Source organism: Heterodontus francisci, chromosome 7, assembly GCF_036365525.1.
Source record: "Heterodontus francisci isolate sHetFra1 chromosome 7, sHetFra1.hap1, whole genome shotgun sequence".
Taxonomy (NCBI): Eukaryota; Metazoa; Chordata; class Chondrichthyes; order Heterodontiformes; family Heterodontidae; genus Heterodontus; species Heterodontus francisci.
In genome coordinates this window covers 109,472,938-109,494,826 of record NC_090377.1, presented here as the reverse complement: position 1 = coordinate 109,494,826, position 21,889 = coordinate 109,472,938, and the positions used below count along the sequence as shown (strand labels likewise).

Here is a 21,889-nt window from a genome sequence, read left to right as displayed (position 1 = left end):
TGAATAATGGTTGTTGGTTTTGCAGATGGTTTTATTTATTTGCTACTTTTTTGTTGTAAGTGATTTATGTTTATGCTTCTTCAGGTAATGGTGGAAAATTCGGACTTCACTCCGTCACAAGTTGGATGTCTCTTTACCTTTCTGGCACGACAGCTGGCAAAACCAAACAATACACTTTTTGTCAACAGGATGCTTTTTGACCAGGTAAGTTCTGAGCATGTGAGATTTAGTATTGGATACGAAGTCGGTCTCTCCTGAACTCTTAGGCTAACTATCCTATGTAGGTTCTAAATGTATTCAATGTTTCTACAAAGTAATCTTCTTCTTTGGCCTCCTTGTCTCAAAAGACAATGGGTAAACGCCTAGAGGTGGTCAGTGGTTGTGGAGCAGTGCCAAGAGTGGCTATGAAGGCCTGTTCTAGAGTGACAGACTCTTCCACAGGCACTGCAGGTAAAATTGGTTGTCGGGGCTGTTACACAGTTGGCTCTCTCCTTGCGCTTCTGTCTTTTTTCCTGCCAACTGCTAAGTCTCTTCAACATGCCACTCATTAGCCCCACCTTTATGGCTGACCGCCAGCTCTGGCGATCACTGGCAACTGACTCCCACGACTTGTGATCAATGTCACAGGACTTCATGTCGCGTTTGCAGACGTCTTTAAAGTGGAGACATGGACGGCCGGTGGGTCTGATACCAGTGGCGAGCTCGCTGTACAATGTGTCTTTGGGGATCCTGCCATCTTCCATGCGGCTCACATGGCCAAGCCATCTCGAACGCCGCTGACTCAGTAGGGTGTATAAGCTGGGGATGTTGGCCGCCTCGAGGACTTCTGTGTTTTAGATTAGATTAGAGGTAATCCCATATTCCTACCAAACATCCCCACCTGTCCCTATATTTCCCTACCACCTACCTATACTAGTGACAATTTATAATGGCCAATTTACCTATCAACCTGCAAGTCTTTTGGCTTGTGGGAGGAAACCGGAGCACCCGGAGAAAACCCACGCAGACACAGGGAGAACTTGCAAACTCCACATAGGCAGTACCCGGAATCGAACCCGGGTCCCTGGAGCTGTGAGGCTGCGGTGCTAACCACTGCGCCACTGTGCCGCCCCGATACAGTCCTGCCACCTGATGCCAAGGATTCTCCGGGGGCAGCGAAGATGGAATGAGTTGAGACGCCGCTCTTGGCTGACATACGTTGTCCAGGCCTCACTGCCGTAGAGCAAGGTACTGAGGACACAGACTTGAAACACCCGGACTTTTGTGTTCCTTGTCAGTGCGCCATTTTCCCACGCCCTCTTGGCCAGTCTGGACATAGCAGTGGAAGCCTTTTCCGTGCGCTTGTTGATTTCTATATCGAGAGACAGTTTACTGGTGATAGTTGAGCCTAGGTCGGTGAACTCTTGAACCACTTCCAGAGCGTGGTCGCCAATATTGATGGATGGAGCATTTCTGACATCCTGTCCCATGATGTACAACGTAGTACAACATTTGAATCACCCTGATATTCTTCTGCTGTCATGGAAAATGTGCCGTACTTTGGCTCCCAGTTTAATTTCTGCCATTCAGCGTACAGCTTTGGTGTCCCATTGTAAAGTACCGACATTGGGTATGGGAGTTGGCAGTGACAAAGGAGTTGAAGCAAATCACCTCACTCTATTTTCCTCCTTGGTCAGAAATTATGCTTTGTCCATGAAAATGAAAAGGAGAGATTTTAAAATCATCTTTTCAGCCATTCCATTGCATACAAATTTAACCAGCTTCTAAAAATGCATGTTTCTGTGCCCTGCAGGTTCTTGAATTCCTGTGTAGTCCTGATGATGAGTCTCGACATGCTGAGAGACAACAGGTGAAAAATAGCATTGATGTATTAGGCTGTGTAATTGGATTGAGTACACTTGCAGAATCCCAATTGCAAAAACACAATTTTTTGATTTCTGAACCCCAAGGTTGGATTTATATTTCCTAATGATCCATTTGAGTGAGGGCCTTTAGCTGTGAACTGTCAGCACCTGTCATTGCAGGCACCTGGATAATTGTGCCAAATATGAAGTCGGCTACCTGAGAAACTCCATTTAATCTAAAAATGTGTTTAAAATTTGGAAATGTACAAGAACCGGATAGGGAGAAATTGAAAATCAAGCAGAGGAATGCAAAGAAATTAATAAAAGGTGCAAAAAGGGAACATGAGCAGAATGCAGTGGAAATATAAAGAGCAAGAACAAAATCTTCCTTAATTATCTCAGGAACAATGATAACTTTCATTTACATAGTACCTTTAATATATAAAACTGTCTCAAGATACTTCAGTAGGGGCTGTTTGTAGATGAGGAAGAGAAGGGACCTAAGGATAGATCCTTGAGGAACTCCAGAATTATCCACTAAAAATGAGCACAGTGTACCTTTGAACAGTTAATAGAGCCTTATATTGACAATACTCAAAGCCAGAGTAGGCAGTCGATAAATAAAGGGACAGATTAATGTTTCACAGAGATAATTAGAAAAAATAGGTGCCAAGCCACAGGAGAAGAGAACGCAACAGTGTTCAAAAGTTTGGTTAAAGAGATGGGTTTTAGGAGACTCCTAAAGGGGAGAGGGAAGTGGGATGGTATAATGAATTTAAAAAATAAGTTCTAGAGCATGGCCTTGGCTGCTGAAAGCACAGGTGGCCATGATGGGGCAAAAGAGGTAATGCACAAGAGGCAGGAGTCATAAGAATGGAAAACTTCTGGAGGGGGTGCGGTTTGTACATGATTGTAGGGTTGGAGGAGGTTGAAGAAATGGGGAGAAGGTGGGGTCATGAATGATTTAAACTTGATGAGAATTTTAAATTGGAGGCACTTGGGGTAGAGTGTTGGTGTCACTGGTCACAAAGAACAGAAGTGATGGGTGTACAGATAGGATATGGCCAGAAAAGTTTTTGATGAGCTGAAGATGAGAGTATGGAGGTGGTGTAGCTACTCAGGAGAACAGGAGAAAAATTAAAACCAGAGATGAGAAAGGCTTGGATGAGGATTTCATCAACAGATGGGCTGATGCAGGGGTGGAGGCAGTGGTGATACAGAAGTGGAAGTAAGCAGTCCATGTGAACAAGATGATATAAAGTCGGAAGCACATTTCATGACGGAATAGTATGCTGGCTTGGCTAACGTCCTGCACAATCTAGGACAGTGGCTGAGGAGGGGGGGGGTGGTATGCCAAATATGATGACTTTGCCCTTCCCAGTGTTTAGCTAGAAAAAGTTGTGGTTCCTCAAAGATTGGAAGACAAATAAGCAGTCTGACAACATTGAGACAATGGAGGGTTAAGAAAGGTGGTGAAGAAGTTGGGCTGGGTGCCACTGGTGTACATGTGGAAATTAAGCCCATGCCTTTGGATAAAGTTGACTAGGGGCAGCATGTAGATGAGGAAAAAGAAGGGGCCATGGGTACATCCTTGGGGAGCTCCAAATTCATACACTTGAAATGAGTGCAGTGCACCTTTAAAGAGATTGAACAGTCAGTATAGAGACTTGTATTGAAAATGCACAAAGCCAGATGAAAAATTAAGGAACATATGAATGTTTCAAAGATATAACCTGTAATTGTATTATTTATTTCCCTTATAAAAGCTTTTCTATTTTGGTTCCTTTATAGGTCCTTCTGGAGCTGCTTCAAGCTGGGGGAATTGTACAGTTTGATGAGAATAGACTGATCACTATGGCTGAGAAAGCTGCATTGTGAGTTATGCTGAAATGGTTTCGACTCAATTATAGTCCTGTTTCTTAAGCAAGAAAAGTTGAAGGAATTAATTTTTGGTAGTGATTGGTATTTTTGCTACTAATGGGTTTGATATTTTTACCCATTTGAGAATCGAAAGATAATTTGCATATGAAGTAATTGCATGTTTGCTGAATAAACAGGATGTCTCCGCATAGAATGCCAAGTTCTTTTTGATCAGTGATAATAGCTGCCATTACTCATTCTTGCCTGCAACCCGAGTCTTTTAGACTTCCAAACTAAGTGCTGTATCTACTACCTCGACTGAGATGTCTGTTATGTCTCCTTTAAGGCAGTGTTAAATTAGTAGTAGATTTTCAAATTTATTTATGACTGTAATGAGTACCAACAAATACAGTTTTTGTTAATAATCAGTACTTGGGTAACATAGGGCAGGATTTTCCTGGCTCCGCGATGGCGGGCTGGGCGTCAGGGGAGCCAGGAAAATATCGGGGTGTCATCCCAACATGGCTCCCTGATGCAGTCCTGCCGGAGGCAAGAAACCAATTTAAACAATTAAGGACCCACAGAGTCCATTCCTTGGGTCTGCTGGGTGTTTCGCCATTGGCGGGTCAGCCCCCTGCTGCTTGAGAAGGCCATTAGATTCATGCAGGCGGCCTCCCTGTGGTAGTCCAGGGGGCCGTTGGAACTGATGGCTTCATGGCCCAAATGGGGAGTGGACAGGGAAGGCAGCATGGCCCCACTGATTTGTAATTTTCTACTTATCTCTCCAAGATCTCTTGATCTCCAAGCTGTCTCAGCAGTGCCCCACCTTTCCCAGCATTGGGCTGGCGGCATCGAGAGCCCGCCCGCCATCCTTAATTGAACATTGAGCCCAGAGACGGCCAATTAGGAGACCACCTCTGGGGAAAATAGCTGAGCTTGACCAACTGATAGCAAGTGCAAGCTTGGGGTCCTCATTTTGTCCCAACATCGGGGTCTGAAGCTGAGGTAAAATACTGTCCATAGTCACCCTACCTCCTCATTTTGTTTTTCCACAACTGATAGCCCTTCTAAATAACAAATCAATGATTAAAGTAAAGTGGATGGAATTCAGTTGCAGTGCTTGCCACATTCACATCACCACTGCTTATTCTTAGGCTGGTCCCACTCTCTGTTGGTGCCATGCCCTTCTCCTGGTCCAGTTGTTCTTCACATGGCCATGGCTTGAATGCATTTTTGTACTGAGTAGCAGTTTTAAATGAATGAAATCTGTTTCACTGTCAATCCTCTTCTGCTTTGAAAACTGAGCAAGTTTGGAAATGTAAAGTGTGCCATGTATTTGGGAGAAATTATAGAATTCCTTCTCAGTCAGTACTTTGTATGTTTATCTTTATCAGTTGGTATCTGTGCAATCCATTTTATTACAGAAAGAAAATAAAGACTTACATCTCTATAAGCACCTTTCATAACCTCAGGTGGTTCCAAAGTGCTTTGCAGCCAGTGAAGTACTTTTGAAGTGTAGTCACTCTTGTGATGTAGGAAACCCAGCAGCCAATAAGCACACGGCAAGATCCCACAAACAGCAATGTGATAATGACCAGATAATCTGGTTTAGTGATATTGGTTGAGAGATAGACATTAGCCAGGACACCAGGGAGAACTCCCCTCCTCCTCTTCAAAATAGTGCAATAGGATCTTTTACATCTTTGTGATTGGGCAGACAGGGCCTAGATTTAAAATCTCATCTGAAACACGGTACCTCCAACAGTGCAGCACTCCCTAAGTAATGCACTGGATTGTCATTGTAGATTTTTGTGCTCAAGTCCTGTAGTGGTACTTGAACCCACATCCTTTTGACTTGGAGACGAGAGTGCTACTCACTGAGCCATGGTTAACACTTGAAATAAATAATAATAATAGATACAATTGCTTTTAACATTCGTTATTGTGTTAAATCGCAACATGATTTTGATGGGCTAGTAGCATTTTCCCAGAAAGTATCGAATAAGTTGTTTGAATTATTAAAGACCAGGAATCACTGAGCAAGTTCTTTAAACTAGATCTGTAGTCGTGATCAAACAGGACCCTAAGCCCTCCTCTCTAACTTCTCAGCTTTTACTTTCTACATCGTATGCAAGCTTTTGTGTTTTAGAATGCCATGCCTTTGAATTTATCCCTGAGATGATAATAGACTCATGATTTAGCACAACAGTGCTGATGCATCAAAAGTGTGTGTGTAAAATGTCAGACATGGCTTTCACAGACTTCTTTCTTCTTTGGCCTCCTTGTCTCGGGAGACAATGGGTAGGCGCCTGGAGGTGGTCAGTGGTTTGTGGAGCAGTGCCTGGAGTGGCTATAAAGGGCAATGTAGAGTGACAGACTCTTCCACAGGTGCTGCAGATAAAATTGGTTGTCAGGGCTGTTACACAGTTGGCTCTCCCCTTGCGCTTTTGTCTTTTTTCCTGCCAACTGCTAAGTCTCTTTGACGCGCCACCCGTTAGCCCCACCTTTATGGCTGTCCGCCAGCTCTGGCGATCGCTGGCAACTGACTCCCACAACTTGTGATCTATGTAACAGGACTTCATGTCGCGTTTGCAGATGTCTTTAAAGCGACGACATGGACGGCCAGTGGGTCTGATACCAGTGGCGAGCTCGCTGTACAATGTGTCCTTGGGGAACCTGCCATCTTCCATGCAGCTCACATGGCCAAGCCATCTCAAGCGCCGCTGACTCAGTAGGGTGTATAGCTGGGGATGTTGGCCGCCTCGAGGACTTCTGTGTTGGAGATACGGTCCTGCCACCTGATGCCAAGTATTCTCCGGAGGCAGCGAAGATGGAATGAATTGAGACGTCGCTCTTGGCTGACATGCGTTGTCCAGGCCTCGCTGCCATAGAGCAAGGTACTGAGGACACAGGCTTGATACACTCGGACTTTTGTGTTCCGTGTCAGTGCGCCATTTTCCCACACTCTCTTGGCCAGTCTGGACATAGCAGTGGAAGCCTTTCCCATGCGCTTGTTGATTTCTGCATCGAGAGACAGGTTACTGGTGATAGTTGAGCCTAGGTAGGTGAACTCTTGAACCATTTCCTGAGCGTGGTCGCCGATATTGATGGATGGAGCATTTCTGACGTCCTGTCCCATGATGTTCGTTTTCTTGAGGCTGATGGTTAGGCCAAATTCGTTGCAGGCAGCCGCAAACCTGTCGATGAGATTCTGCAGACACTCTTCAGTGTGAGATGTTAATGCAGCATCGTCAGCAAAGAGAAGTTCCCTGATGAGGACTTTCCGTACTTTGGTCTTCGCTCTTAGACAGGCAAGGTTGAACAACCTGCCACCTGATCTTGTGTGGAGGAAAATTCCTTCTTCTGAAGACTTGAACGCGTGTGAGAGCAGCAGGGAGAAGGAAATCCCAAACAGTGTAGGTGCGAGAACACAGCCCTGTTTCACGCCACTCAGGATAGGAAAGGGGTCTGATGAGGCGCTGCTATGCTGAATTGTGCCTTTCATATCCTCATGGAATGAGGTGATGATACTTAGTAGCTTTGGTGGGCATCCGATCTTTTCTAGTAGTCTGAAGAGACCACGTCTGCTGACGAGGTCAGAGGCTTTGGTGAATGCAACTCAAGATGACCCCTGGACTGCAAGCTCCCAAGGAAGCTCCCTTGCTGTGCAACTCTATCCATGGCCATCTGCTCCCATTCTTAGTGCTTTCCCCCCCAATCTACCCTCTTAAACTGTTTAAATTCCCCTGGCTCTTTAATCAGTACATTTTAGCCCTAACTACAAGTTAACAGCTATTTTAATGTTACCTGGGCCCACTGCCCTCTCCCAGCCATACCTGCTCTTTGCTTTCTTCATTGAGCACTGAATTTTGCTGAAATTGACATCCAGTTTTCTGGATGCCTAGGCTACACTTCTCTACCGGACAAAATTGCAAAGCACAGCTGGTGATACTCTGATCTTCTATCCTGTTGTCTTCATCGTCCAGAGCGTCCGCGGCCATGGCGTGTGGTAAGTCCAGTGCAGAGAGGAAGGAGCAGCGGAACCCTGGGGTAATAAGACCTAGCACAGAGGGGAAGCATTGAGAAAAAGTTGCCCCCGAACACGTAAAAAGCCACAACCCGGCCCTGTTGACTCCATTGTGGAACCGCTCCTCGGCCACAACTTCAAAGTGCCCGCGGGAGATGTGCGGCTCGTTGTGCATCTGCAGCGCAATGTCGGCGAATTTCTGCTGATACTGGCGCCCGAGGCTGTCGCCCACCTCCCGGAGGATGCGGATGAGCTGCGATTCCTAGCTGCAAAGTTTTTATGAAGGTATGAAACAGGCTGCAAAGCAGACTGCTGTGGGACTCCACTGGTAACATTCTCCCAGGTTGATGACAATTGATGTGCGGCAGTGGTTTTGTGCTGGGTTGTGAACCATTCCTCTTTGTCATCTCCTTTTGTAATCCTTATGAGGAATCCTGTTAAACACAGCAGCAACCAACACACCAGGCACAGCGAGGTCTTCTGGGATGGTGAGAACTGATGAAATGTTTTATTACCTGCTCCCCCCTCGCACCCTCTTCCCCCACCCCCTCCCCCCCTCGCAACCCCTTCCCAGCTCCCCCCTCGCACCATCTTCCCCCCGCACCCCCTTCCCCTGCATCCCCCCACCCCCCTGCAGCCCCCTTCCCAGCTCCCCTTCGCGCCCCCTTCCCAGCTCCCCTTCGCACCCCCTTCCCTCTACCCCCTCCTCCCACCGGCATCCACCTTTGCCTGAGCAGGGGCCCTAGCAACCCCACTGCCTTGTGGGCGTCTCGGGAGAGTCCAAGGCTAAGGGAGTAAACCCTAACAGAAAATCTGGAGCGGAACCCTGTAGGCGGTCATGTGTCACCTTTCACAGACTAATCTTATCAAATACTGGTATCTCATTAGGTCAGGTAAGTCTACCTTATTGTTATAAGGATGCAATTGCATAGTAGTAGTGATGATGTAATCTCTCATCATGTATTTGTTTACTGATAGAATATCTGTGTAATGTTGTTTTGCTTAGCTCCATGACTTGATATTCGATATCAAGTATCCCACATGCACATAGTAATCCAATGACCATCCTAAGTAAGCTGGGCAGATATCTGGCTAAGCACATCAGATTTCTCTAACCTATTTGCACTGAGGAAATTTATTAAAGCCTTGCCTTTGAATTGAAAATAAAGGTACCATGATGAAGTATTTGGTATGAAGTGGTTTAATTTTCACAATGATACTGAATTTTCTTGTTTTCTTTTAAATGCCAAGCTGATTGATGAGGACAAAATCATGAGAGTTGGCAGAATAAGTGGTTATGTGATTCAAAGGTTATACAGGGCTGTGTAACAAATTCCACTTTAACCACTTGTGACAACATTGTATGTAAAATGAAAATGCAAAAGCCCAGTTGAAATTGTATGTGTTGACATTGCACCCAGCACTTAATAACCATCCTATTTATGCAACACTTATTACCAGCTTGTCCCATTTATGCAATGACATTTTTGAAAAATGTCTATGCTGTCTGCATTGAAGACTTTCACTAATTGCTGTTCAACAAGAATAAAACCAGATTCTTCCCCTGCCAGAAAAATGTGCCATGTACTTTTGTAATGTCCATAAATAATTGAGATTAAATAGATATATTAAAAGGCGCAAAGAATTGTTCTGCTTGTAATTATTCAAGACATCAGCTCTGCTTTGGAGCTGAAAAATAGTTCTGAGCCCTGCTGTATAAAGTGGTGGACATGTGGTGCTTGGAAACAGCATTTCTTTGTGACCACTCCATTCTCCCTGTTGGCTGTCCCGACACTAATCCAGCCTCAAACTGATGTATTTAGAAGTTTGGCAGGAGAGTTGACAAGCCCTTGGCGTACAGAATTAGGGGCACTTTTGTTCTTACTTTCCTTTTTTTTTATAATAAAGTCTGAGGATAGAAAAAAAAAATCCGTTATTATATATATAAAAGCAAAATATTCTAGATGCTGGGAATCTGAAACAGAAACAGCAGATGCTGAAATGCTCAAATGATCAGGCAGCATCCATGGAGAGAGAAAGAGCTAAGGTTTCAAGCTGACCTTTGTCAGAACTGAAAGAAGTCAGTGATTTTACAGTTTCTGAGCAAATAGATGGGTCGGAATTGTATGGCCTCCCAACAAGCAGGCTGATGGCGGGCGGGGGGAACCGTAAAATTAAGTGGGAGGTGGGGGGCGTGGGGCTGTTCCCGATGCCTTCCTACCCCCGCTGCAATTTTACGCAGGGCGGTGGCGGTGAGAAATGGCCTGCCCTCCCCAGGCCAATCAAGGCCCTTAGGTGGCCAATTAACTGCCACCTAAGGACTTCCTCCCACCACCGCTGGTATTTTACCCGCAGCAGCCGAGCAGCAAAGGCTCCAAGATCACCACCAGGTAAAACTTCCTTGCTGGCTGGGGGTGCAGGGCCTCATGATCGGGCACCCTGTGTCCCACAGAGGGCCTCCCCCAACCATAGCCCAAACGGCCCCACTGTACAAACCTGACCCCCCCCCCCCACCGCCCAAGCGGCTCCACTTACCTCGCTGGGGCCCAGCCAGTTGTACCCAGTGAGGCCCCAAAAACTTACCTTAGTCCCAGGGCTGTCCTTCCTCTTGCTTCTGTGGCTGGGTGTAGTCCCAGCAGTGGCCACTGCTGCTGATGGCGCTGCTGGGACTAAGAGCTGCCAGCCTGCTGATCAGAGATGGAAGTCCAGCCCAAGGTCAATTAAGGGCCTGGGAGCAAAAAATTCCAGCCTGGCTCCCCAGGCCCGGCAGGGGCAGGCTCACCCCGACTTTTCAGCCGGTGGGCAGGGCCTCCCGCCCAACTTAAAATTCCGGCCATGGAAATGTACACTTTTTACGTGGGGAACAAAGTTAATTTAAAAAGAAAGTCCACACAGATGATTTCTCTGCCATAGGCATATATGACTAATGCAATGTATTCTTCGTTGTCAATGGCAAAACCACTGGAAATATGCAGAAAATTGCAGGCTGTGTGAATATATATTGGAACTTACTGTTACTAGATCTTATAAATAATTGATTAATTCACGCTCCTCTCCCAGTTCAAGGAGCCATTCTTCTCTATCCTCTCCCTTCCAAGTTTATGCTGTTCCTTTTCTTCTACCCACCCCTCCCCCCAGTTCATGTGCGGTCTGTGTGATTCCCCTCCTCATTTCTCTTCCCTCTCCCCCAGTTCAAGTGCAGACTGAGGGATTCCCCTCCTTAGCTCTCTTCCCTCCCTGCAACCCCCAGTTCATGTGCAAATTGTGATTCCTCTTCTCACCTCTCTTTCCCCCCAGTTCACAGAACTAGCCTTCCCAGGTTTGATTGCGGAGTGCCCTTGACTGGCTCCTATCTGACAATATTGCTCTTTTAATGGATCATATTGTACTGCACCCTGTTGCTGGGCATTCTTCAACTCACAACAGATAATGAGGAATTAGATCAATCCCATACTAAAAATCTGATTGCAGTATGGAAAAATGGCCATGATTTCCCATTGGCTCAGTTAGAAGAGAAAAAATGATTAGGATGTTGCCTATCATTTGCTCAAATTTCAAGTCCATATTCTGTAAAGATATCCGTCGCAAGCAACAGCGCAGTCCACAGTTATGAAACCCGGATACGTCCCACGGGCATCTCAAGTTTGGTTGGATGTTTTTGTATTTGCTATCATGTCCATAATGCCTACTATCCTTGGCTGAAAAGAATGGCTTTCTATCACTAAGAAATAAAAACCTTTCCAGCTTGTGGCTCGCCTGTGGAATTTTCTGCCTTTATTGTTAAAGCAGAGTCCACAACTTGCTGTGGAGTGAATAGAAGACTGGAATTAGGCAAAGTGGCTCATGTAGAGAAAATCAATTGGTGCCAACTTAATGGGACAAATGACAGTGATGTTCTGTGGTTCTATGAATACTCTTTCCTCATTTTGATAGTACCTAGACTAGTTCTGAATAGGTGTCAGGTTGTCTCAGTGATAGGACTCCCATCACAACATCCTTATTTTGTGGATTCAGGCTCCAGTCCAGTACCAAGGTTTACACTTAAATGCAGTGCTAATACAGTGTTGTATTGTCAAAGATGCTATCTTTCAGATAAGATGTTAATCTGAGGCTCAGTTTGTTTGATTTAACTCACTGAGGATGTATTATGAGTCATGGTGTGGTAAAGGAAAGAAGTTTCTGTTAGAAAAATGCTTAACTGTGTACCAAAGAAATGGTCCATTTTGATTTCAGGCCAATGATTTCATTGTTTAGATTAGTTTAAAATTATTTTTTGCAATAGTGGAATGTCAACAACAAATTGTATTTATTTAATACCTTGGATGAAGTAAAACAGCCTAAGGCTCTTCACAGGGGAGATTACCAAACAAAATTTGACACTGAACCACATAAGGAGATATTAGGGCAGTTAGGTTTTAAAGAGCATCATAAAGGAAGAAAATAAGGTAGAGAGGTGGAGAAGTTTAAGGAGGAGATTTCAGAGGTTAGGGTCGAGGCAGCTGAAGGCACTGCCGCCAATGGTGGAGCAATTCAAATCGGGGATGCTCTGGAGGCCAGAATTAGAGGAGCGCAGTTATCTTGGAGGGCTGTGGGCTGGAGGCGATTAAAGAGTTAGAGAGAGGTGAGGTCATGGAGAAAATTGAAACAAGAATGTGAATTTTAAAATAGAGATGTTGCTTAACAATGTAAGTCAGTGAAAACTGGGACTTGGTGCAGGTTAGGACATGGGCAGCAGAATCTTGCATGACCTCAAGTTTATGGAGAGTAGAATGTGGGAAACCAGCCAGGAGTCCATTGGAATAGTCAAGTCCAGAGGAAACAAAGGCATGAATGAGGGTTTCAGCAGCAGATGAGCTGAGGTAGGAGCAGAGTTGAGTGATGTTAAGGAGGTGGAAATACTGATGGTGTAGGTATGGCAGAGGTAGTGGCATTGTGGTATACAGTCGAGAGGGAGTTGCTCTGGGAGTCCTCAACATTGACTCAGGACCCCGTGAAGTTTCATAGCATCAGGTCAAATGTGGGCAAAGAAACCTCCTGCTGATTGCCACCTACTGACCCCCTCGGCTGATGAATTAGAGCTTCTCCATGTTGAACACCAATTGTAAGAAGCACTGAGGGTAGCAAGGGCACAAAGTGTACTCTGGGTGGGGGACTTGAATGTTCATCACCAGGAGTGGCTCGGTACTACCACTACTGACTGAGCTGGCCGAGTCCTAAAGGACATAGCTGCAAGACTGGGCCTGCGGCAGGAGGTGAGGGAACCAACAAGAGGAAAAAACCTTGTCCCCACCAATCTACATGTTGCAGATGCATCTGTTCATGACAGTGTAGGTAGGAGTTACCACTGCACAGTACTTGTGGAGACGAAGTCCCGTCTTCACATTGAAGATAACCACCATCGTGTTGTGTGGCATTATCACCGTGCTAAATGGGATAGATCTTGAACAAACCTAGCAACTCAACTGGGTATCCATGAGGCTCTGTGGGCCGTCATCAGCAGCATTATATTCAACCACAATCTGTAACCTCATGACCTGGCATCTTCCCTCACTCTACCATTACCATCAAGCCAGGGGACCAACCCTGGTTCAATGAAGAGTGCAGGAGGGCATGCCAGGAACAGCATCAGGCATAACTAAAAGTGTGGTGTCAGTCTGGTGAAGCTACAACACAGGACTACTTGCGTGCCAAACAGCGGAAGCAGCATGCGATAGACAGGGCTAAGCGATCCCACAACCAATAGATCAGATCTAAGCTCTGCAGTCCTGCCACATCCAGTCATGAATGGTGGTGGACAGTTAAATGACTAACAGGAGGAGGAGGCTCCACAAATATCCCTATCCTCAATGATGGGGGAATCCCAGCACATCAGTGCGAAAGACAAGGCTGAAACATTTGCAACAATCTTCAGCCAGAAGTGCCAAGTAGATGATCCATCTCAGTCTGCTCCTGAGATTCCCAGCATCACAGATGCCAGTCTTCAGCCAATCCGATTCACTCCACGTGATAACAAGAAATGGCTGAAGGCACTGGATGCTGCAAAGGCTATGGGCCCTGACAGCATTCCGGCAATAGTGCTGAAGACTTGTGCTTCAGAACTAGCGGTGCCCCTACCCAAGCTGTTCCAGTACAGCTACAATACTGGCATCTATCCAGCAATGTGGAAAATTGCCCAAGTATGTCCTGTCCACAAAAAGCAGGCAATCCAATCCAGCCAATTACCTCCCTATCTACTTTCAATTATCAGCAAAATGATGGAAGGGATCATTGAAAGTGCTATCAAGTGATACTTGCACAGCAATAACCTGCTCACCGATGCTCAGTTTAGGTTCTGCCAGGGCCACTCAGCTCCTGACCTCATTACAACCTTGGTCCAAACATGGACAAAAGAGGTGAACGCTAGAGGGGTGAAGTGAGAGTGACTGCCCTCGATATCAAGGAACCCGAGCAAAACTGGAGTCAATGGGAATTGGGGGAAAACTCTCCGCTGTTTAGAGTCATACCTAGCACAAAGGAAGATGGTTGTGGTTGTTGGAGGTCAATCATCCCAGTACTGCTGCAGGAGTTCCTCAGGGTAGTGCCCTAGGCCCTACCATCTTCAGCTGCTTCATCAATGACCTTCTGTCCATCATAATGTCAGAAGAGGGGATGTTCGCTGATGACAGCACAATGTTCACCATTTGCGACTCGTCAGATACTGAAGCAGTCCGTGTCCAGATGCAGCAAGATCTGGACAACATTCAGGCTTGAGCTGACAAGAGGCAAGTAACATTCGCGCCACACAAGTGGCAGGCTATGGCCATCTCAAGCAAGAGAGAATCTAACCATCTCCCCTTGACGTTCAATGGCATTATCATTGCTGAAAAGGTGGTAGTGAGGTAGAACTGCATGTCACCAGCATACCTGTAAAAACTAACGCTGTGTTTTTGATGATGTCACAGAGGGGCAGCATGTCGATGAGAAGTAGGAGGGGGCCAAGGATAGATCCTGAAGGGATACCAGAGGTAACAGTGTGGGAGTGGGAAGAGAAGGCATTGCAAGTGATACTCTGGCTATGATTAGATAGGTAAGAATGGAATCAAGCAAACAGTAAAGAGGTGTTGGAGGAGGATGGTGTGGTCAACTATGCCAAAAGCAGGATGAGAAGTGCAAGGAGGGATAGTTTACCTTTGTCACAGTTACAAATGATCTCACCCTTGACGCCGTGGTAACATCTTATCTTTGAGTCAGAAGGTTGTAGTTTATGCCCCACTCCAGGCACTAGAGGATATAATCTAGGCTGACATTTCAGTCAGCACTGAGAAAGTGCTGTATTTACCTCATTGCTGTTTGCAGGACCTTACTGTGTGCAAATTGGCTGCTGTGTTTCCTCATACTGCAGCACTGGCATCAAGCTGGCATCACTTTAAAAGCATTTCATTGGCTGTGAGGTGTTTTGAAAAGTCTTGAGGATATGAAAGGCATTATGTAAGTACAAATTATTTCTTTTACTCTTTTCTTCCTTTGGCAGAATTTGTGTCTAGCAACAAATGTAGCAAAGACCACAGCAGCTATGGAGAGATTAAAATGCTCTTCAGCATTAGTGTAAGTTGGCCTAGTGCCAGGTAGCATCTATATATGGTTGTGTAGATTTACAAGGACAGTATATGAATGTTCCAATTCTATTTGCTTTTAATTAGATGGTATGCACTGATTTGCTGGTTGGCTATGAGAGTAACCCCACAGTGTGCAGAGGGTCTCACTGTTTGAAGAATACTGAACAATCTGATTTTATTGAATTGCTGTAATCTACAAGGAATTGATTGAGCACAATGTAACAAATTACACAGAATTTTCAGCACTGTAACAGCCATTCTCCCCAACTGCTCTATACCAGTATTTATGCTAGACACGAGCCTCCTCCAATGCTATTTCATCTAATTGTATTGACATATCCTGCTATTCCTTTCTCCCTCATGCACTTCTTCACTTTCTAGGTAAAGAAGTTTCTCTTGAATTCTTCATTAGTGACCATTTTATATTTGTGATCTCTACTTTTGGACTCTAGCGAGTGAAAACATTTGCTCTACTTCCACCTTATCCAAACCCTTCATAATTTTAAATATCTTTATTAGGTCACCCCTCAGCCGTCTCTTGATACAGGGGCATCCAAAGAAGGAAAGTAATTCTTAACGCTCCTGCATTTTCTTCACCAAAAATGCAAACTTCATAAGATTTCAAATACAAATAATTTTTTCAGTTATTGAAACTTGGTGTGAACGGTTTATGGTAGACTATGTTGCGCACACCAGATTCATCTAAGATGTCAGATATTTGCTGTAACCAGACAGATTAGCAGCAGTGTTGTTTCTAAGTTCTGGAATTGGAGAGGTTGCAAACCCATAATCAACAGCAATAGTTGGAATCTTTAAATTATTTGCTTTTCAGAGGTGGAAATTCAATCCTTATTGTTCAAATCGACAATTCAGATTGGAGTTGGACAGCTGGGGAGCTGAGCGTTACGGAAGTACATTATCCTCTTAAGTTGGGAAGAATCATTGATAGGTGTGGAACTAGGGAGGGTCAGGGAGCCAGGAATTCAAAAGGAGCAGTGAACAGTTTTAGAACCATAATAGGTTTCAGCACAGGAGGAGTTCACTTGGCTCATTGTGTCTTTGCTGGTTCTTTATTAGAGATTGTCTGACCCTCTCTCCATAACTCTGCATTTTTCTCTGCATTTCTCGGGAGGAGGACAAGATGTTTTTGCAAGTGCTATTTTTCAAGATATTTTGTAAACAAAGCTCTTTCTTTCCAGCTACCAAGTCTGTGAATTCATGTATGAGAAGAAACAGCTGTATGATAAGATCATCTCCTGTTACCTGAATGACCCAATTCGAAGGGTATGTATTTCAGAAAGGTGGGGGGGGGATGTTTTATGATTGTGTTGTGTATAATGACATATTTGCTTAATCCAATTGCATCTGAGGCTGGACTGCAAGTTCCTAGTGCATTAACTTTTATAAATTATCCCAAAATGTCATGTGATGTACCCACACATTGTCAAAGTTTAATCTAATAGGTGCAGACTGTTAATGAGTATTTGAATTTATGGCTGAACTGGCACATTATGTTTAAGAGAAGGCAATGTCTTTATAAATTATAGAGCCATACAACCATTGGAAAGGGTTCGGAGACCAGCCACAATATAGTGCATCCTAAGCAATGAGTCATGAAGAGCAGTGAAGGAAGCTCAAATATATATTTTCTTTGGGTGGGAAATTGAGTTGGAGATGCCTGAAAGGTCACATGTCTGGAATAATTTTCAGTCATGCCCTGTCCAGTGACATTATCTACTCACAGTATGACTAAGAAGAGCAATTTGGTAGATTGGGAATCAAACCTGTCTTCCACTCTTCAGTGGTTCCATGTGTGCTGCTATTTCTTATTGTTCACTGGACAATGGGGGAGGTTAGGGGTGAATGTTATAAACCAATACACCCTTGAGCTGGATAGAACTTCATACTGCTAATTTGGTGAACAGGTTCAGATGGATTATTGACACAATATGTTGACTGATTCTCCCTTCAGCAAAGGTTGGAGGATTACCAACTCGGCATCAAGGCAAGAGGGAGATGAAAAAGGTCTGAGAGGATCCTCCACATCAGCCTAAATGTCAGGGCAATCTAGATGGGCTGACTGGGCATTTCTCACTCCTGTCAGAAGGGAATTAGGGATAAGAGAGGCCATATGGTCCATGAGAGGCACCCTATGGCCTCTCATTGCTGCATCCAATTGCCTCTCGAATAATTTAAGGGTGTTGACCTCTACACTCTCTGGGAGTCCAGTCTATCTGATTATCACTCCATATGTGAAGAACTTCCAAATATCAGTCTTCAGTTTGCATTGAATAGTTTGAACCTAACCTCGTAATTTATTTTAAAATAAATTCTGGATTGTCCTTTACATATCCTTAACTGTATATGTATACTTCTCTATATGATTGCCTCTCAAGGTACCTCCCTTCCAGGCTGACAAGCCCAAATCTATCCAGTCTTTTCTCAGAACTGAGGCCTCTAAGAGTGGGGCTCAGCTTCATAACTCTTCTGCAGATGACATCTTTGTTTGAGAGGGTAGGGAAATATCAAATTTTGCACTGATTAGGCAAGTCTGGCTGAGCTGGTGATTGGATTCGGTACCATGGCAGGATTCCCTCAGGTCCAGGGGGTTGTAGGCTGCACACATGTGGACATTGCACCCCCCTCAGAACAGCCAGGCACATTCATGAACAGGAACGGGTTCCGCTCACTCAATGTTCAAATTGTCTGTGACCACTGCAAAATGATCCTTCAGATGTGCGCAAGATTCCCAGGAAGCTGCCATGATTCGTTCATTCTGAGAAAGTCCCAGGTACCTTAGCTGTTCATAGCATCAGAACGCCTTGGCGGATGGATCCTGGGTGACTAGTGTTATTCACTAAAGACATTGCTGCGCACACCAGTGCAGAACCTCAATACCGAGACAGAAGAATACAACCACTGCCATGTAACATTGAGCAGGCAATTGGCTTTCTGAAGATGTGGTTCTGACGCTCAGACTGTTCTGGGGAGCCCTCCAACGTTGCCCCTCAAGGGGGTCCCATATCATGGTGGTCTGCTACACCCTGCACAACCTGGTGCAGCAGAAAGGAGTTGAATTGGTGAAAGATGAAAACACTGAGTGCGCTGCCTCCCTCTCTGAGGAGGAGGAAGGGGAAGCTCATCTAGACCCAGCGTGCAATGGCCATACACATGATGGGATGATGGCCACAGCATTGACATGCATGCAAGGGAAACACACAACTCCCTCATCTGTACACGATTCAACTGAGAATCCCTGTGGCCCCACTGGATATGAGATAGACGCCTGTCTCCCTTTGGATGCCAAGGTGGCCTGTGATGAAACTCAGTCACTATGTCAGCGGCCTTGTGATGCGATCATACCAAGTGCTTCATTCACCAGAGCTCTCCATTCACTGGCCACCATTGCATGGGTGACCTCTCAAAGCCTCAATGTATGCTTTTGGGCCACTGGGGTAGAAAGAAACACATGAGTCATCTAAGTAAGAATATCAACAAAGGTTAAGGTGCACAAAGCAAATACACAGGAAATAAGAAAAATCACCCAGTGAGACCCCATGTGCAAGTAGTTGCCTTTATGTGACATCTTCCATGTGCTCCTACGTTGTGCTCTCCCGGCGGCTGGAGCTAATGTGGAGGCAAGCTGCTCCTGGTGTAGGAGATACCCATTGTGGATGACCTCTAGGCTGCAGAGCCCTAGAGGGGCCCGGCACAAGCTGTTCCACCTGCATCTGTCATCGGGGCTGGCTGCAGCATTCATGTCACCATCAAAGGGGCTGAGGCTCCACCGTCAATGCCAGGAGCACCTCGAGCAGAGCCCCCCATAACCTTCTGCACCACTGCAAGCAGCACTGAGAAGGTTTGATGCCTGTGACCATTGCTTTTCTCACTCTTCACGCCTGCTTTACCCTCTGCGACAGGCTGGGCTGATGCAACCCCTCCAATCTCTGTCGCTTCCTCCTCCATCTGCGTTATTAGAGCAATAAAGAGCACATCTCCTCCTGTGCATCTCCACTCTCCAGCATTATGAGCTCGCTTCTCCTGCAACAACTGAAATAGAGTGTCATACAACTCTTCTGGTCCAGATATGCTCGTAGACTGTGCCACTTTAAATGGCCATCGTCATGCTCTGCGAGGCCTTTAGCAAGTGGTCATTCATTCTTGGCAATGTAGCGAGCACCTCTGACCGACCATGGTCCTCTGGTGTGAGGTGGTCCTTGATGAGCCCTGTGCATGGTTCGGTAACCTCGCCTCACAACTCACAGCCGCCAGATAAGACATGCAGGGCTGACAGCTTGCCATCGTGCATGCCACTCACCCTGTCAGACCACATAAGGCCATTGAAGTGCTTTTGGCCCTGCGCTCATTATTGCGCAACGTCCCACGACTATTCACTTGCTTGGCCACCTCTAACTAGGACTTCTTCATGAGGCTTGCTTATCTTCCCCTCTGCGTTCCCTCGCCACCTGCAGGAGCACCTTCAGGGAAGCGTCACTGAAATGTGGAGCCTTCCTCTCAGTGCAGCCATTTGTTCACCAGTTGCATTCTGCTGCACCCCTTTCTCTGCCTTTGCTGTGTGCAGCCAGTATGAAAGCTGCATACTGACCTGTAAAAATGGTGCCGTTAAGCTAATAAAACCAGAAAGTGCTGGGAGTACTCAGCAGGTCAGGCAGCATCTGTGGAGAGAGAAGCCGAGTTAACATTTCAGGTCTGTGACCTTTTATCAGAACAAAATGGTGCTGTTAAGCTCCCTGCCAACACTAGCTTCCACCTGTTAGCTGTTATTGGCTGGCTCCCCTGCCGGCTGGACACCAATTGGCCGCATAGCGGGAGATTGCCACTCAAGCCTCACTACTCACCCGTCCGGCAAATGACCCCACTTTGAATCAATCAGTAAAATCCAGCCCGTTTATCTGTTTTGCAAATATTTTGGCCCATTTTTAAAGATTATTGGCTTTGAGAAGGTGTTCTGATTCAGGACTTTTAAAATTACAGTTATTTGCTTTGTACTGAATGAAATCTATTAATGCGCCAACATTTGCTCTGTGGATGCTGACAACCAGTATGCTCAATAGTACACCCAAGGGATCTCCCTTCCAATATACTCATCAGTTATTGTGCTCATTTCGGCTGTGGATGAAATTTATCAGGATAACTGTAATTCTGCAGTACCTTGTTTAATTGTCATTGCTTGCCTCTGTACTCTACGTAGGGCAATAACCTCTTTCCTACGAGTTTGTGACCAGACTGTGCATAGTCCTCCAGCTGTGATTGGTATCATTACCTTTCTCCCAGAATTGTCTTGGCCAAGACTGCAGTCATTTCATGTGTGGTTATCTCACTAAAGCCTGTAATATAATCATGGCAGAATTTAATCTTCCAGTGCTTTATCTACAAATTGTGCTGCTGAGCATGTTTTATCTTTGTAATCTTGACTTCTTTGTCAGAACATGTCTAATGGTTTTCCTGTAATTGTATGCCTTTCTTACTGGCTGTCAAGTATAATGCTTCACATCTGTTGTCTCCTGTCTGTTGTTCATTGCCCAAGGCATCCTTATGACTTTCTTGCTTGTTTATTCAATTTAACCTGATGTAGTAATGACCATTCTTCATTAGGGAAGATCAGTGCAGAAAAAAAGAGTCCTGTAGTAGTTGTGGGAAGGGCAAATTACCAATATAAAGCAATATTTTATGACTGGACCAAATTCAATTTGGGATTTTTCACAACTTCTAGCTCTTTGTGCAGTTTATTCTACCTATTTTTGTGTCTACCAAATACTAGCTGTGTTGGTAATGCTGGGTTGAAATTGTCATTGATCCAGCACTCCCAGTGGGGAGCAGTGTCACAGGCATTTTAAGAAATTGCAGGCACACAGCAGCAATTAAAAATGGATGTCCCGTGGTTCAAGTGCATAGATACAACGAAAAATTCTGTGATTAAATATTACTTGCAAAGTTCCTATATTCTGCTTACGAGCAAAACAAATCTGGCCATCATTTCACATCATTGGGCCTTATTAATGAAATTGACGTGCTAGTTATCTTAGAGACAACTGTTTGACCAAACTCAGTGACCATAGGAAAAATATAGCATGGAAGGTGACAATTTGGCACCTCATGTCTGTGTAAGGTGTTTTGCTCAAACAGTCCAACATAATCCTACCTCCTGCTCTCTGCTAACCTCTCTCTCTCTTTATTTTCTGTGACATTTTTAAGTTGATGATTTTTTGTTGCTGAGTCCCCAGCCCTTCATAATTTTAAACCACCTATTGTCTCCTCTAGGCCTTTTCTGGTCCAGTGGAAATAAATCCAGTATCTCAAGTCTGTTTTTCTAATTATTGGTTTCCCTCCCTGACATCATCAGGGTGACTATTCTGTCCAGTGTTTCCATAATCCATTGCCTGAAACTTTACACACTACTCAAAATATGGCCTTGCCATCACAGATTTATAATTGTTTTTGTGCTCTATGTCCCCATTTATGAAACCCAATATGATAATTGGGCTTTTTAATCATTTTATTTGCACGGGATATGTCTTTTGAGTCACTAGGTGTCTCAGCTC

General features: G+C 45.1%; 1 protein-coding gene across 2 annotated transcripts in view; it reads left to right on the top strand.

Annotated features, from left to right (window-relative positions):
- Positions 1 to 21,889, top strand: part of vps8 (VPS8 subunit of CORVET complex) — a 715,536-nt gene that overhangs the window by 234,309 nt on the left and 459,338 nt on the right. For both annotated transcript variants that reach the window (XM_068035875.1, XM_068035876.1), the window contains exons 28-31: positions 85 to 204; positions 1,793 to 1,849; positions 3,636 to 3,718; positions 16,526 to 16,610. In XM_068035875.1, coding sequence (XP_067891976.1) covers positions 85 to 204; positions 1,793 to 1,849; positions 3,636 to 3,718; positions 16,526 to 16,610 — 345 coding nt within the window. The remainder of the gene's footprint in view (positions 1 to 84; positions 205 to 1,792; positions 1,850 to 3,635; positions 3,719 to 16,525; positions 16,611 to 21,889) is intronic.